This window comes from Theropithecus gelada, chromosome 8 (genome assembly GCF_003255815.1).
Source record: "Theropithecus gelada isolate Dixy chromosome 8, Tgel_1.0, whole genome shotgun sequence".
NCBI classification, from domain to species: Eukaryota; Metazoa; Chordata; class Mammalia; order Primates; family Cercopithecidae; genus Theropithecus; species Theropithecus gelada.
The window spans coordinates 73527834-73545525 of NC_037676.1; the positions used below are offsets into that span (position 1 = coordinate 73527834).

At 36.3% G+C, this 17692-nt stretch overlaps 1 protein-coding gene across 8 annotated transcripts in view; it reads right to left on the minus strand.

Annotated features, from left to right (window-relative positions):
- The window catches only part of EYA1 (EYA transcriptional coactivator and phosphatase 1), a 335219-nt gene that overhangs the window by 100269 nt on the left and 217258 nt on the right, over positions 1 to 17692 (minus strand). For 6 of the 8 annotated variants that reach the window (XM_025393823.1, XM_025393819.1, XM_025393828.1 and 3 more), the window contains 2 exons: positions 3539 to 3621; positions 2945 to 3131 (listed from right to left, as the gene is read on the minus strand). In XM_025393823.1, coding sequence (XP_025249608.1) covers positions 2945 to 3131; positions 3539 to 3621 — 270 coding nt within the window. The remainder of the gene's footprint in view (positions 1 to 2944; positions 3132 to 3538; positions 3622 to 17692) is intronic. The other 2 variants (XM_025393824.1, XM_025393820.1) reach the window with 1 other exon arrangement.

Consider the following 17692-nt stretch of genomic DNA (forward strand, 5'->3'; position numbering starts at 1 on the left):
AATTAAGATAGTGAAGAAAGAGCTAACAAATTCATTTTTAAAAAACGGAATGTAAAGGCACTATTTTTAGTTTTAAAATAGAGTAAAATTTTGGAAGCTTTCAGATTCAAGTTATATTATTTTTAACGCATTAAAATATCCATCCAAAGGGTAATATAGCTTTGAATATTTCATTATAAACACTTGAAAATAATTTTTGAACTCAAAATTCATGAGGAATTACATGTTTACAAGTAACACTGCATATCATCACAGACTTAAAAAGTAACTTTTAAAAGGCACAAAAAACCCCGCAAATGAGTCCTTACATGTTTGCCCTGAAAAATCCTTACAAAATTATCTTTATATGTCCATTGTGACATAACAATTCAAACAACAATGCAGGAACAGAAATCATGAAGCATGAGAGAAATATCACATATACCTAGATTTGACCCTACTGCATAATATTATGAAATTGAAAGGCAGAAACCAGGTCATACATAAGATAAGAAAATGACTAGAGTCTAACTCTCCAGTATTATAAAATACTGACTTTAAGCCCAATAGACTAAAAGAAAAAAAAAAGACACAAAATTATTCCAACAAAAAGAGACATTCATTATTTTAATGATGTAAAAAATTCTACCTCAAGACAGAAATTGTTTTTAATAAATCATTTCTAATCCTTTAGTTTAATAAATTCTTCTGTTTTATGTACTTTACCATCAAAACTTCCTTTTCATCAAGAATAGTGAGTCTATTATTTTATATACAACTACTAAGAAAGACAAGTTAATGCCAAAAAACAGGCTGAATTTGTGGTCTTATCACAAATTGAAGAATGAAAACAAAATACCCAGACTAGATCTTCCTTGAATTTTTTAAGAAAACCATTTCTTTTTCAATGTGGAAACTCAGTGAACTTTCCACTTCTAATTATGCAACACAAGAAAGGCTAATCCAGACATACTCGCTTTAGTTGGAAGAGGTATGTATAAGAAATCTGAAAAGTATTATTTTTTCCTCGGTTCAACTCATTCTTATTCTTTTCCCATAAGACAATGAAATTAAAATAAGTACCTAAAACACTAAGCACTTTTACTTTTACAATACAAACTAAAATACATCATTCACTCTTAAAACCATGGACAGATTTTGAAATTAGAATTTTTCATTGTTTTCCATGTGGCCTGGCTTTGAACTCCACCATCCCCACTCTTTAACATAGCATCCCTTTTAGGAAAAAAACTCAGAACAACGTCTGGTTTCAGAGACAAACACTTATATCTAACCAGATGGCCTTTTCAAAAAAGCTCTAACCAACCTTAATTTAAGAAACACAATTAAGTCTTCACAACCAAAATGTCATAAATTAAATAAAATTATTCTGCAGTCTCCTTTTCTCATTCTATGACTCTCTAGACCCTAAAAGAGGTTTGCTACATCTCATTCACATAACGATCCTCATTTCAAAACTCCTTTTAGTTCTCAGGAAGCTTGAATGACACAGGTGGTTCAAATGAAAAGACAAGATCTCCCTAAAGTTGCGACAAACCATTACCTTTCCTCATGATGCCTATATGAAGTTTATGTAAGTAGAGAAAATTCCATAAAAACTCCTACAATAAATTCAATGCTTTCTACAATAAAATTTATCTTCAGTATGATTATATAGATGTGAAATCTAATTAAAGGAAGGGACAGACATGTATACTCGGTTCTATGAACACTGTATATACACATGTAAACTGAATGAGGAATATAATATCAACTTAGTGTTTGGAAAATAAAGACACATGGAATACAATTATCAAAGACAAAAATATTTAAAGTTAAAATGTGCAGCAGAAATAATGAGCATGAGAAGTTAACTGAAAGACAAGAATGATGAAACTTTAGAATAAAGCAGTGTCTGAATACTTTTTTAAAAGGGAAAAAACCTGGAACATGAAAAATTTGGAAGATTTTTAGGGGAGTAATCACCCATTAATATTTAAAATATAATTCTATAGTCAAAAATTATATTAGTATTTATGACACAGAACTCTTTTTCATGATTTAGGATAACCTAGAATGAACACTGATTATAAAGCATCAGAGAGGGAATTTTTTCATTGTTAAGACCATTTTAACCTGACTTGTAGCAATAGAGTGGGTTTTAGCTCTGGAAACAGGCAAGAGGAAGAAAACTTTGACTCTTTGAGGATAACAGCTTAGTTTGTAATCCACGAAAGGTATGATTACATCTTTAAAAAGTTAAGGCAAGGAGGTGAGAAGTATGTAAAAGTATAGGAAATGTTACGTAAAGACCAATTCAGGAAATTAAGCAGACACCATTTAGAGTTCAAGAAAGAAAGAATCAATGAGGGGAAGAGGTATCAAAGACATCATGTAGGAAGATTTCCATACGGAGAGGCTGGCATTTGAAAGAGACCAGCAAGGGTTGTGCAGAAGTATAACAAATGCCCACACTCATGACACATCGTCATGAAATTCACAGTGGGCCACATGTGGGAAAGCAGAGGCTCACTTTTGATTGTTTTTTAAACTATCAGCAAGATATTACTTTGATGAAAAACATTAAATATTGAATAATGATAAAGGCTAAATTCTAGGCATTGCCGTTTCATGCTCAATATGTGGTGCCAACGAATTATAGTTATAGCTCAGTATTTATAGTTACACATCTCGAAAATGACATACATCTTAAAAATTGAGTATATTTACAAATAAAATCTCTATTTCATGTGCTTTTGCTGTTTATATACTTTATTTTAAAATTTCAAGCAAATAAAAAAAGTAAATAAAAATGAATGCCACAGTCATGCTGCTTGACTTATATTTAGTCCTTGCCAAAAACTGCCAAAATCGTGCAACCACTGCATGAATATATGACTGTAGAAAAATGCATTAAAACCATTGAAAATATCACCTGCAGGACTAATAATATTTGCATAATTACCTGCTGTGGGATCTGTAACTGCTTGGCTGGTGATGCCAGATGGTGGTTCTTGAAGCTGGTAAGTGGCATTGGTGGATGGTGTCGTTGGGCTGGTGTTGCTGCTGGTCATATAATGTGCTGGATATGGTGAGCTGTTATAATACTGTGCGTACTGACCCTGGCCAAAACTGGGGTAAGACGGATACTCCTACGAAATCAAACCACACAAGAATTGTCTGTCAAAATACTGCTGCTTATCTCTTACATATCAAAGTGTAACTGTATGTTTGGGTTTCTGAGGCTTTTCTGAATTCACACAGGAGGGCATATAAGTACACATTAACTAAAGAGCTCAGACTTGAAAACAAATTTTATGTAAGATTATATACATTCCTCTTATTTTTGCTCTTCTATGATGCAATACTAGGTAAAATTAAACCAATCTGAAAACCAAACAACTCACCACAAAAGACTGCTAAAGTGAATTTTAAAAGAAAACTGCTAAAAGCCTTAGGAAAACTCTCACTTATAATATAAACAGATCTTTATTTATATAAGAAAATCATGTTGTATTTAAAGATATTTTTCAGAAGTTAAACTGGCTTTTTAAATTACCTGCTGTGAACTATTAAATCCAGAGGAATTTGTGAGTGAATTATTTCCTGTATATAATCCTGATGATGTTGTAAAACTGCTACCTAAAACAGAATGAAAAGAAATATGGTTACATCAGGCTATGTGGAATAATGTGGGTCCAGGAAAACAGCATTTAGATAAGGCAGAATTGGTATTTGGGTTTATCTTCAACACTAGAATCCGTTGTCATGTCCAAAATGTAGTTTTCTTAACATAGTTGATATTTTTACTACAAAACTAAAAAACAAAGAGGTTTCAATTTCCAAGGATGTTAGTAACTTATATAGACTAAGGACAAAATTATACATTTGTGTAAAAATATTAGACACTGAACTTTTCAATTTATAAAACACATCAAGATTTTTCATGTATTTATATTAAATTCACATAATGTAAAATGATGGGGGGAGATTAGATGATCTTTAAGGTTCTTGCAAGCTCAAAAACTATGATACTACTTCCAAGAATTTAAAATGCTTTCAGACTTGTATTATATGGTCATTAAAATGGCATACTGAAAAAGCCATTTCATTTCACAGAAGAATGAATGGCAGCACTTGATAAATTTGATACAACAAAGATGAAAGAGGAATATGATTAATGTTTTATCTATTACATGTGCTGTCAAGATAATGTTCTGTTGAATGTCCACATTGTTAAACAATGAATAGTAGGCACTGTGTAAGATATAACACGAGAGCAAAGCTGAGCTCTCTCTTTCACATGATTTACTCTTTTGTTATTAAGCTATGCAAAACAATAATATGTTACCATTGATAATCATATTGGCAAAGATTTTTTAAGAAGATAAGGTCAGGGATTGGGAAATATATAAAAAATGGCATTCATACACTGCAAAATGGGAATTTACATAGGCACAATCTTTCTGTTTGGCTATTTGGCTTATGATTGAGAAATTCTGTGTGCCATTTAACCCAGCAATTTTATGTCAGGCATTTACTCTAAGAAAAAAAAAATTATAGATTTATACAAAGAGATAGCAAAGATGTTCTTCAGTGTTGCTTCTAATAAAAAAAACCTAGCGAAGCAGCCCCAAGTCCTTAACAGGTATTGTTCAGAAAATGGAATACTACGAAGCTGTTAAAACGGTGTTATAATGATGTTTAATGACATGAGAAAAATTTTCATATTATTTTGTGAAAGCAAAAACTAAAATAACAAAAAGTATTTTTGATGATCTCATTTAAAATATTTTTTAAAGCATAACAAATTTTCTAAAAGCATAAAATTCTTGGAAATGCTGTCTCTGAAGGATTTGATGTATGGCCACATAGCATTCATTAAGCCAATGTACATTTTTAAGTTTTCTACTCGGAACCTATGTTGCTTCTATAATTAGAAATAAAAGTCATTTTTTAAAAAGTTACAGTTTTATGGCAAATGAGTGGTAAAGGCCATAAATGTGTTGGCAGTTCAAGAAGGAATTTCTTCAATGTGAACTCACTATTCAGATGGCTTCAGGTATAAAATGTGGTAGTATATGCCAATTATTTACTTGCTACTGAACATTTAAGTATTGGCTTAAGAGTCAGAAAACGGTTTTCAGTTCATCATTTATGAGCTGTTTGGACTTTGGACAAGTCTCCTAGCCACTCTAAAACATAATTTCCTTATCTGCAAAAACTACTTTGCAGTGTTCCCAACAGATCAGATGAGGTAATGTTTTGGAAAGCATAATGGACACTCTACAATATCACATAAATGTTAGGCACATTATGGTTTATTGCAGCAAGCACTTCTAAAATTCTCTATTTATGTATCTTTTCCCTCTTTTTACTTTCCCAAATTAGATAAATATGACTTAATCTCTTTATATATCTAAAATTCAATTCCTATTTACTTATCAAGCATCTATCAACTTTAAAAGCTTGAGCCAAGAATTATTTTTATTAAGAAGGGAATCTGTTTCCTAAAATAGTGTCAAATTTAGTTATCACACAGACTCTATTTGAGGTTTCTTCATTTGTACATTTCAGGAATATCAATTGTTCCAAGTTCCCAGAACACCTATCTTAGACAGGCAGAGAGCTCTCACAGTGCTGGTAGCCACCACAATTAGCTATCAATAGACAGACTTCACATATTAATGTTCATTTGCATGTGGTAATCACATACAAGGGAAACATGTATCCAATGCCAGGCTCATGGTGACAATTACATGGGGCCAAAAGGATGACTAAGACATAGTCTCAGACCTCGCAGGGCTTATCAGACTATCACTTTCGTTTTTTTTTAAACATTGTCTCTTATGGGCATATGATTCACTCTTTATGTGCATATCAGTGAACAATTTATTATTGATATTATATATAAAGCAAACTTACACGGGATGAACATTTAAAAATGCCTTGTAAAAGAAATTTTAAATTACTTTTGGATAAAGGTGTGGATATCAATGCTTTTTTATAAAACTTTAGCTATTATATGCATTTAAGAGGAAAAATTACCTTGGGTTATGATCCGTTACTTTCATTTAAACTATACAATTTTAGGTTACGACTTGCTATTTTCATTTAAATGACACCTTTTTGAGCAATAAATACTGACCTCAATAATCCCTATCCACCAAGAAAATGAATAAGATATAGAAAATACATTTTTAAAATGGATGTTTTCATTCCATAAGTTATCCCCTGAAATGAAGTAGGAAAGACCATGGAGGCTATATTGGCACACACAGGCCACGAGGGTCTGACCAAGTAAATCACAGTTCGGTACTCCAAATGGCACCCAAGTGACTTTCCAGACTAAATGCTACTTCCAAGACTGTGCATTAGCTGGAATTCAACATAAGTTATACTCATTTGCTGGCTGACTGCAGGCTGAGATTCCATTCCATTTAGTATGCCGAAACAGGAGTTTAATGGCACCCCAGTGGCTTTGGAGACTTAATGCAACTTCCAAAAGGATCTTACTTTAGGGAGAGATGTACATACTAGAGAATCAGGCTCAGGCAATATTAATTTTTCACCACCAGAATCAAGTTCGCAGGGCCACTCCACCTGCCTTCACATAGGACTTAGGCAAACAGAGCTGCTAACTCAGACCAGGCCACAGCAGGGGACTTCTGCAACAGCCTCCTCTACTGGTTTCTTTACCCATCTTTGGGTACTGTCCAGCCCATTTTCTGCAAAGTCAGTAGACTCTCTAATGTGCATGACTGACCTTGTCACTCCCCTGCTTAAAAAAGTAACCTCTAATGGCTCCCTGTTGCCCTCAGGATAATATTCAAACTGCTTACTAGGGTTTATGTATTAGGCCTTAGCTGGTCTAAACCCAGTTTATCTTTAGAACTTCTTTGGTCTTTTCCCAGCAACTGTGACTCCAATGCACCCGGGCATACATTCTAGCCTAATCCTAGTAAACCAACATGCAGGCTTTCTAATGTTACTCCTTACAGCTCCTACTTCCTGCTTTCAAATCCAGGTTAACTTCGACTGCACTTCACAATTCAGCAGAATCTGAAACCCCCTTTCTCAGAAAAGTCTCCCTGAATTCCCATTCTCTCCTTTTTCCCTCTAAACCTGGGTTGCTGAATCAATCCATCTATCGTCTGTCCATCTCCATGATATATGTATCAATCTCTCTGATGTACCTACATTTGAGTGATATATATATATATAAATACACACATGACTTACTAATCAGTATTTTAAGCCAAGTACTAATTGACCTGTAAACTAACAAATACTAATTATATGTAAACTAACTAGTCCTTCGCCTATAAAACAGGATAACAACAAAAAACATTGACATTCCGATAAAAAAATTGGATATTTACACCTAACCCATACAAATATCCCCAGAATGCAAAATATAATACCATACTAGAGGTGTACTTACTAGAGAATCAGGCTCAGCCAATATTAATTTTTCACCACCAGAATCAAGTTCCTAGGGCCGCTCCACTTGCCTTCACATAGGACTTAGGGTCTGACCAAGTAAATCACAGTTCGGTACTCCAAATGGCACCCAAGTGACTTTCCAGACTAAATGCTACTTCCAAGACTAGAACATACAAATATCCCCAGAGTGCAAAATATAATAACAATAAAACAGAAAATACCCACTGAGTACTCTGTATGTTAGGAAGTAGGCTCGCCCGCATAGGCTTCATCTATACTACACAACAACTTGGTACTCCAGGGTCTATGATCATTCCCATTTTGCAGATAAGGAAACAGAGGGTCAGGTTATAGTAACACAGCTTCCAAGGAATGAAGGTTGAAACACAAACACAGATCTGTCTGGTTTTAAGGTCTATACAATGCTCTCTTGCCTCCTCTTGCTCGAGTTTATATTGTATAATGGGAAGTTCTGAAATACACTAGTTTTCCCAGGCATTATTTTATAAAATAATTATATGAAAATAATTTATATTTATCATAGTTTATAATCACAGGGATTATTTTATAATTACATTAAAAAGTGTTTGAAGCAAAATAGAAGTGACAAAAACAAATAATAACACTTAAAAAATTTTGAGTGCTTATACTGAGCCAGGACCAAATAAAGCATTTTGCCTGTTAGAGCTCACTGATTCCTCACAACCACCCCAGGAGATAGATGCTGTTACATTCCATGTTACAGATGAAGAAACTGCCTGCGGTAATAAGCAAGTGTGGCAGAGCTGGGATTCAGTCCCAGCCACCTGGCTCCAGAGCTGAAGCTCTTAATCTCTATAATAAATTGCATCTCAGAACGGCAAGGTTTTTGTCTGTGAGTTATTTCCCCCTTTTTTTTATGACCATTTCCAAAATATGCCTGACAAACTGCCTCAGAGTCATTAGCAAGTGCTTGTTCTACCTAGGCAAATACCTGGGCCTCCCTTCAAACACAGAAATCAGTCTCACTGAGGCAGAAGGACTAGGGTATGATCTGAAAATCCATGTGTTTACCAAACACCTGTAAGTGTCTGATTTTTAGTACCAATTCAGTAGGTGTTTCAGTAATTGTTTCAAAAATATGTAACCAGTATAACCTTTCTTCGTACACTAAGAAAGTAATCATGCTCTTCAAGCATTCAGAGCCTATCTGTGTGGGGTATTTCTGGTTCTTGAGCTGAGCTAAAGATCATCTGGAATAAGGGGTTCCACTTTGATAGCTAATTCAATAGAGACTTCAGTGCCAACACTACCAGACGGATTTCACAGAAGTTTAGAACACCACAAAGCAAAGGCAAAATAGCAATACTCATGCTCCCCAGAAAGCTTCAGTGTATGGGCTGCTAGACTCGCATACAGGCCTAGCAAAAGAGGCACATTTGTGTAGAAGGCTGTCATACACCAGGCTTGAACCTGGATGCTAGAGAGAGACAGGACAAGACATGATCAGAATAAAACAGACTTTCTTCCCTTAAGATCAATCCATTGAGAGTTTCTGTTGGATTTACAAGGGTCTTCACTTACAACTTTCAGTCACAGAATGATTTGTAAAGTTTGGGATTCTTTAATCAAAATAATATAGAAGTATTTTCTTTTCTAGAAACAAATGACTTTACTTAAAAGACACCTCCAGATAAATAAAATAGAGCAGATACATCCTATGATGAAAGGTTTTACATCACATTATATCGTGAAAATTCCTCAAAGTAGAAAGAATTCCCATTATGACCCATTATTTCTCAATCAATAAGTTTGGCAGAGATTGCTTCATGTGAAGCTTCAATAATTCTCGGTAAGAGTTTGAGGTGGGAGTGGGGATACCTTCTTATTCATTGGTTAAAAGGAAAAACTTACCTAGTTAAATAACTATTGGCCAATATGGTGAAACCCTGTCTCTACTAAAAATACAAAAAGTAGCTGGATGTGTAATCTCAGCTACTTGGGAGGCTGAGGCAGGAGAATCGCTTGAACCCAGGAGGCTGAAGTTTCAGTGAGCTGAGATCATGCCATTGCACTCCAGCCTGGGTGACAAGAGCGAAACTCTATCTCAAAAATAAATAAATAAATAATAAAAAGATTGTGAACAATCATAGCCATGGTTATTATTTTTTTTTTTTGACATGGAGGGGAGACACTCATTTCCACAACAGGAAACTGGAAAATGTTTCCCTTCACAACATCTCTTAAGATACAGCATTATTTGTCCTTCCACTGCTCTTTTTTAAAGTTGATTATTTGTATATTCCAAGTAGGAAGATAATTTATCTCTAATCACAAAACACACACACACACACAGTTTTTCAAGTTAGTTTCATCAACAGCATCTACTGGCATTCTTTATAGGTACAACTCTAGAGGTTGTTGTGATCCAAAAGAAGTGGGCATCATCCATCTATCCCTTGAAGAAAGTTAGAAAATCCCACACACTCATGAAGATGATGCAAAGAACATCAGCTTGCATCACCCACTCAGGTGTCACAGCTCTCACTGCGTTCCTTACTTAGGTGCCACAGCCCTGCTAGGGAGGTGCTCAGCAAAATGACATGAAGACACCTGCTTGGTTAGACTGGTAAGGAAAGCACATGCTTCCCCAAAAAGGGAAGAAGTGTACTCACTCCTGGCATAGGGGGAGAATAAACTCTCCAAAGAAGATGAGAGAATAGAAAGGTTATGGGAAGTTGGGTGAGGAGTGTGGCTGAGCATGGTTGATGGAAGTTTCTTGATCATTTAAGAAAAACAGCTCAGGAAAAGAAATGGCATTCTTTAATGGCAAAATGCAAGAATCTGCAAGTCCAATAAAATCATTAGTATACTGAGACCAAAGAAATGTTACGATTCTGAATTGCTGGGGGTGGGGGAAAAGCTAGAGAACCGTTACAAATGTAAGGACACAAATGTTTATCTGGGCCTGTAGATGCCACTTGGGGTCTGGGATGGGGGTGCTCAGGAGAAGAATATTCTAACCAGACTGTTGCCTACAGCTCCCCATGCACAGCTCACCATGGTACTTTAGGATGCAATCACTGTTATATCGGAAACTCACCTTGCTCAGTCTTGCTCCTCTTACTTAATGCTTCCCTCCCTCACTCCACATTTTCCATCCTTCAAGCCCTCACCCAAGTCTCATCTGTTCAATAAGCTTCCCCTGACTGTTACTCTTTGTACGGAGTATATCTTCTGGAAACCTGATCTCACTATTAATTGATGCCATGTAATTGACCTCTTTGTTAGACCAGTACTAAGCAAGTCCCCCTTAGTCTTGTTTTCATTGTGACCATAAGTTCCTTAAGCTCATTTGCTATATTTATCCTGTCTGCCTCACATAGAGATGGATAAACCGTGTCTGACTCATGCCTTTGAAGGGCTTCATCTAGGCTCCAGTGGGAGCCAGAACTGAACCATTGCTTAAGAATTTCAATTCAGGTGGGAAGTGACTAAAGGATTTGGTGAGAACACGATTGTCATAAAGTATTAGGTATGGGGACAGCTGAGGACCTTTCCATAGATTTTTGTTGGTGGGGAGGGGGACAGTTTGGAAGAATGACTTTAAGGCTCACAAAAGATTTTAAGAGAGAAAAGAAGGTCTCTCAACTTTATTTTTTCATCAGTTTAAAAAAAGTGAGTAGGGAAAGAAAAGATAAATAATAATAGAGCTTATTTCTCAGACTTTATACGGAGGACTCTGATTTTTAACAGATTTTATCTGAACACTTTGCTAGGGTTGTTTATTTTTTAGAGACAGTGTCTCACTTTGTCACCCAGGCTGGAGTGCAGTGGCACAATCTTGGCTCACCGCAACCTCCACCTCCCAGGTTCAAGCGATTCTCGTGCCTCAGCATCCTGAGTAGCTGGGATTACAGGTGTGTCCTATCACATTCGGCTGACTGGTTTCTTTCAAGCTACATGATGTATAAAGGATTATCTTAGAAATCAGATTATAATCACTTTAGATTTAAATTATATAAAGAAAGTTAAATTCTGGACCCGTAAGCACCTTCTGAAAGGAGTCAAAATAGTTTTGAATCCCCAGTAAATAGTCCAGCAGACTTTAAATCAAATAAAATTTTAAGTTGATTAAGTATCCATGGATTTTTACCTCATAAAATCTCACTTATTTGAGCTATGAATACCACCGGACCCCAGAGATGGTACAAGGACTTCACATCCACATACCATCGGGGCATGCCGACAGGATGTTAACCTTGTTAGTCCAGCTGTTAGGATCCTAACAGAACACTGACCCATGGTCCAGATCCTGCCCTCCTAAGAGGCTATTCACTCTCATAGCTCAGAGATTGGCATATCACAGGTATATTAATGAAAACAAGTCTTGCTTGCATAAGAAAAACTTCAAATTCAGAATGCAGTAACATCCTATGGCTTTAGAGTACATTTAGAGTTCAAACTTTCCACATCCATTTTCTGAGGTTATTTTCAACATCATCATGTGAGGTGGCTGAGGGAGGGTCCTCATCTTCATTCAAAAAGTAGAGGATGCATAAGGTGACCATTATCTCTGGTGCCAGGTTACTGTTTTCTAATCTGTCATGCCAAATCTACCTTTTAGATTTCCTGAATCGGTAATGTTGAAAGCAAATTGGTATTAAGTGGTATTAATTTTTGGCTACACAAAAATAATAGACACACTAAGGGCAGAAATAATCATACCTAAGAAATTTAACAAATACATTTGGAATCAAATGATCCCATTTTTAAAGGACCTCTTCATTGTAACTGTTTTAGGATAGTAAATTTAAAAGTAAACTAAATAAAGTGTCCCAGGGACAGTGTGTCATAAAGATTTTGCTTTGCTTTCTTCTTGTCAATGTTGGGTTCCTACAGAGAAAGAGTGGTGGCCCTGTCAACCATAACAAACAAGAAACAGTCTTGCTTCAAGATCCTGTATGGGACATGCAGTTCTGTAAGTGCTAAGCAATTTTAGTTTTAAAACAAATCCATCCCTCAAAACTTCTCTTACTACATCTTCACTACCTCTTCGTAGTTAAGAGCACACCCTGTATCTATTTAAACATTACTTAAAATATTAAATCAAAGTTTTGTGTATGATTTAACCTGGATAATACTGCCCAGTTATAACTTCAAAAAGCTTTTTTTTTTTTTTTTTTCAAAAAAAAAAAAAAAAGGAGTAACAAGTAGGTCAAAGGTCTACTTCAGAGAGAACAAGGACTCACATTAAAAACCAGAATCCCAGCCAACATAAGAATGCTGGAACCTGCTGAGGCCTGTCTGTACTTGCCATGTTTTAGAGCATTTTCTAGCACTTACTGGGCAAGCAGGATGCTGTTTGTCCCTCGTGTATTTTCACAGAAGTCCATTTGCTTTCCATCTCTGGCCTCTTTGCCATGGGCTATGTCCATCATCAAGCGCGATCTATGTGGCAGAAATTAGTGCAGCTCCCCGGGGAAAAGCTTTCGAAGGCCAGATGGGCTATTTAAAATCAGGATTTTTTCCCCTTCCTTAGAAGATAGATTTTAAATGACCAAGTTTTCCTTTATCCCAGTAATAGTTTTTATTTCCAAATAGAACTTTTAACACAGGTTATAAAGACTGCAAAGCCTTTACATTTACCTGTCTTGATATATTTCTATACATTTTAACTAAAAACAACTCATGAAGAAAACAATACTGGTATGGGTCACTAATTATTGCTGTGCCTAGATTTCCAGACATTTTTATCCAATGTTTAACACTTGAAATATACAAGATGCCAAAAGAAGTGAAACAAAGTATTACTTATAAAATCAATTTAAGAAAAAAAAATCTAGAACATAAAATGCCAAGAACTAAAAAATAAATATGAGAAGAGTGGCAAAGCAGCTAAGGGGCAATTTGGCACATCAGTGCAAGCTTCAAAAGCTATTCTTCAATTTCACTTTATGCCAGAAAGTGCAAATCTCAAACGCTTTAGCACAGATTAATTGTTTAAGTTTAATGTATATTTTCCTAAACCCACTATCTTTTAAAGTAAAAATACATTTTCTATAGATAATAAAAAGTTTTAAAGTATAACAGCACATTTAGTTAAGCAATTTTTAGATTCTAAATGACTGATAAACTGAAATGGTTCAGGCATACATTTGAAAAGCTACAGAGAGGCAGATCAAAGGAAACAAGGGTGATGTTACCAGATCATTCCCACCTCATAATGAGGCAGGGATGCATGAGGTGTGATGGTGGTAGAGCTGTGTCTCTTCCACGTACCCTTTAACAAACCTTTGCTTGATTTATTGTCTTTCCTTACTAGTTTGAACCCCAATCTCTTTAGCAGAACAAACAACATTATATACCAAGAGGGAGTGAGAATTTGTGTTATTTTCTTCTCTACGTGAGAGCAATAAAGCCTAAAGGAAAATAAACAAAGCAGGGTTTCCAGGGCCCTCTGGGTTTAGTACATGTACATCTGTGCAGGCCCTTCGATCTATCATGGCAGATCTTGACACCTTCCCTGGTGTAGGATGATGGGAGTGTCCTATACCATTATTGATATTCTAGGACAATAAAACACTCAGAAAGGCATTCTATACCACCATCGTGATGATTCTGTGATGTCTCCAACCAGCTCTGAGTATTAACACAAGGAAAGATGGCATTAAACATACAATGACAATAAATTAACTGAAATGTCTTATTTATGTTTTATATATTTTTAAGTTCAGAGGTGCATGTGCAGGTTTGTTATGTAAATTTGTGTCATGGAGGTTTGGTGTACAGATTATTTCATCACCCAGGTATTAAGCCATATTAGTTATTTTTCCTGATCCCCTCTTTCTTCCCACCCTTCACTCTCTGACAGGTCCCAGTGTGTGCTGTTCCCCTCCATATGTCCATACGTTCTCATTATTTAGCTCCCACTTATAGGTGAGAATATACAGTATCTGGTTTTCTGTTCCTGTGTCAGTTTGCTAAGGATAATGGCCTCCAGCTCCATCCATGTTCCTGCAAAGGACATGACCTCATTCTTTTTTTATAGTTGCATAGTTTTCCATGGTGTATATGCACCACATTTTCTTTATCCAGTTTACCACTGATGGGCATTTAGGTTGATTCCATGTCTTTGTCTTTGCTCTTGTAAATGGTGAATTAACTGAATTTTTAATATGCTACATTCCAAATCCATTTCCCCAAATGAAGAAAATCAGAGTTTTTTATGAACCTTAATTTCTAACATTCATTGTGACATAGACCTCCCCACTTCTAACAAATATTTGTATATTTTAGACATAATACTAGATACTGGAGATTAAAATATGACTAAAGATATTCATTACCTTTAATAGTCTAGAATCACTAGAACTAAGCTATTATGGAAAGCTGGGTTTTCCACAGAGCTGAGGCTTAACCAGTTAAGTAACAACTTAATTTTAATGGTTTTGTTTTGTAGGTGTGTGAAAATCTTCTGCAAGTGAACTCTACACTTTCTTACCTCAGTCAAATTGCTAAACAAAATTTTATTTTCCTCATATGATTGGGTACCACCATTATAAGGATAGTTCAATGTTTTCTGTATTAGATGGAACCATAAATCTATATTGTATGTGGAGTTAAATGGATGGTGACGATAGGTGCAGACCTTGCATTTTTAAAGATTTGATTTCAAGTTAGTTGTTTCTTTTACATAAAAGGAGAATAAAGGTTATTTGTGACACACTGGGGAGATATTCTGTGAAAGCAATCAGAAGCCAAAGTTGCTTCTGCTAAGCAGTTTTCTTACCTTTCATGCATGCGTGCACACCCACACAAACTCACACACGACACTCAGTTTCACTCTTGTGGCCAGTGCCCTTTGATTGGTAAGCAGCAGTAAAAACATATTTTTTGCAGAACTGACCCAAGGGTCTCCAGGCACACTCTGTCCATCCACACCCACCCATTCAGCTAACTCATCTGCATCAGCTTTGTCAATGGTGTGTGAAGAAAAACCTCCTCAGACCATTCCAAAACTTCTTCCAGAAACACCAAAGCTAACACTGCGGAACAGGAAAACGTCAAAAATGAATACGCAAAGATTTCACCTCCTCAGGTTGAACCCTACAATTGTTTATGAGGAAGAACACTTTGTCTTTCTCAGCTGAACTTAAGTTTCTAATTTTTTAGTGGTGCACAAAAGAAAAATTAAAGCAGGAATAGAATTTACAGTGATCTTGCAGCAAAGGTGAAAACAATTTGATTTCCCAATCACTGAGGTTTTATTTCATGGAATTTTAGTGTTAGAGCATGCATGACGAATTAGTTTAAAATGGCATGTGTCAGATTCACAGAAGCCTGCTTGGCAGGACAGAAGCATTGAAAGTTGGAGCTGAAAGGGTGATTCCAGAAGGATCACTTGGAGCAAATGAGGGCACCAAGTAAGGCTGGCCCAGTTCACAAGGCTTGACAGTGGCAAAATGGCCATAAATTGCCAAATCTGCCCTTTAAAGGCTGTCCAAGTGTTAAGCACTGACAGTGCTCAGAAATGAGTTTTCTAAGAAGTTTTTTTTAGAGCTTCATGAGTTGGTGTTTGACTAGTTATATAACTAAGTATGTAATGCAATGGTTTAGTTCTAACGATCAAGCCTGCCCTTCAGAAAATTTAAAGACCAAGCAACTACATTTTGGCTTTTTGTAGTTTTCTTTAAAAGCCACTCCTGCAAACTCTGTAATTTAGGTGTATGTACAACCACAAGGTTTGACAGTTCTAAGTCATTCTCCGTTTTGAGTAACCATTCTTGATTAACTGTTGATATTATACAAACTAAATTACTAATTTTATGCATTCTTTAGCATTTTCAGGTTCTCATTCATTCATTCATTTTTTGGAAACAGAGTCTCACTCCGTTGCCCATGCTGGAGTGCAGTGGCATGATCTTGTCTCACTGAACCTCACGGTCCCAAGATTCTCTTACCTCAGCCTCCAGAGTAGCTGGGATTACAGGCACGTGACATTACACCTGGCTAATTTTTGTACTTTTAGTAGAGACGGGGTTTCGCCATGTTGGCCAGGCTAGTCTCAAACTCCTGACTTCGGGTGATCTGCCCACCTCGGCCTCCCAAAGTGCCACAGGTATTTTTTTTTTTTTTTTTTTGAGACAGAGCCTCACTTTGTTGCCCAGGCTGGAGTGCAGTGGCGCGATCTCGGCTCACTGCAAGCTCTGCCTCCCAGGTTCACGCCATTCTCCTGCCTCAGCCTCCCAAGTAGCTGGTACTACAGGCGTCCACCACCACGCCTGGCTAATTTTTTGTATTTTTAGTAGAGACGAGGTTTCACCGTGTTAGGCAGGATGGTCTTGATTTCCAGACCTCGTGATCCACCTGCCTCAGTCTCCCAAAGTGCTGGGATTACAGGCATGAGCCACCGCGCCCGGCCAGGTTCTTATCTTTTTAAAGTCACTGTTCAGATTTTTGTAAAGATTAAATAAGATGTCACAAGGGAAATAACTAGGTTACTCCTTGGCATATAAAAAGTAAACAATAAATGTCAATTGTTATTTTATTTTGTTGTATGGGCACCAGTGTTTTCCATCTCTACATAGCACAGCTTATCACCTTCCCATCTTCTTCCCAAATTTTCTGAACTATACAATTTGATGCTTCAGTGACTGTTGGAGACCTCTTTCTCCACACATTCTTAGCAGTCAAAGCAGAGATGTGACTGCAGGACCTCTCATGACCAAGAAGGACTTGGTTGATGACTGACTCTCTCCCACCCCTGCAGAGCTGAGCTTATTTTTTGCCAGTGACTCTTCCTTGCTTCCTCACTCTCACTTTCCAAGACCCCATTCACCACTGTCACCATACAGCTTTTCCTCTCTTCTGATTTTCTTCTTCATTTTGTTTCTCCCCCCACTTTTTTGGGGATCATGTACAAAAAGCTTGACCTTTGTTGATAGTAAGTTTCCTTCCATGCCAGCGTATTAATTACATCTGGTTCCTTTTTTGCTATGCTTATTTGGTTATTGGTTTCTTAAAGTTCTCTTTCATGGCTAAAATATATTGTGTTATATATGTTATTATACATATTAAAATTTTAATTATATTTCGTGTGTTGTGGGGGGAAGAGAAGCAGCATTTAGGTAATGCTACCTAATCTGGAACTACTCCAGAAAGCTGGACCATAATAATAATAATGAAAATAATAGTAACCAATCACCACTGCAATGAGAGCAGTAAAATTGACAACAATCATCTGAGTTCTTACTCTGTACCATAGGTTGGTCAGAGTGATTTACAA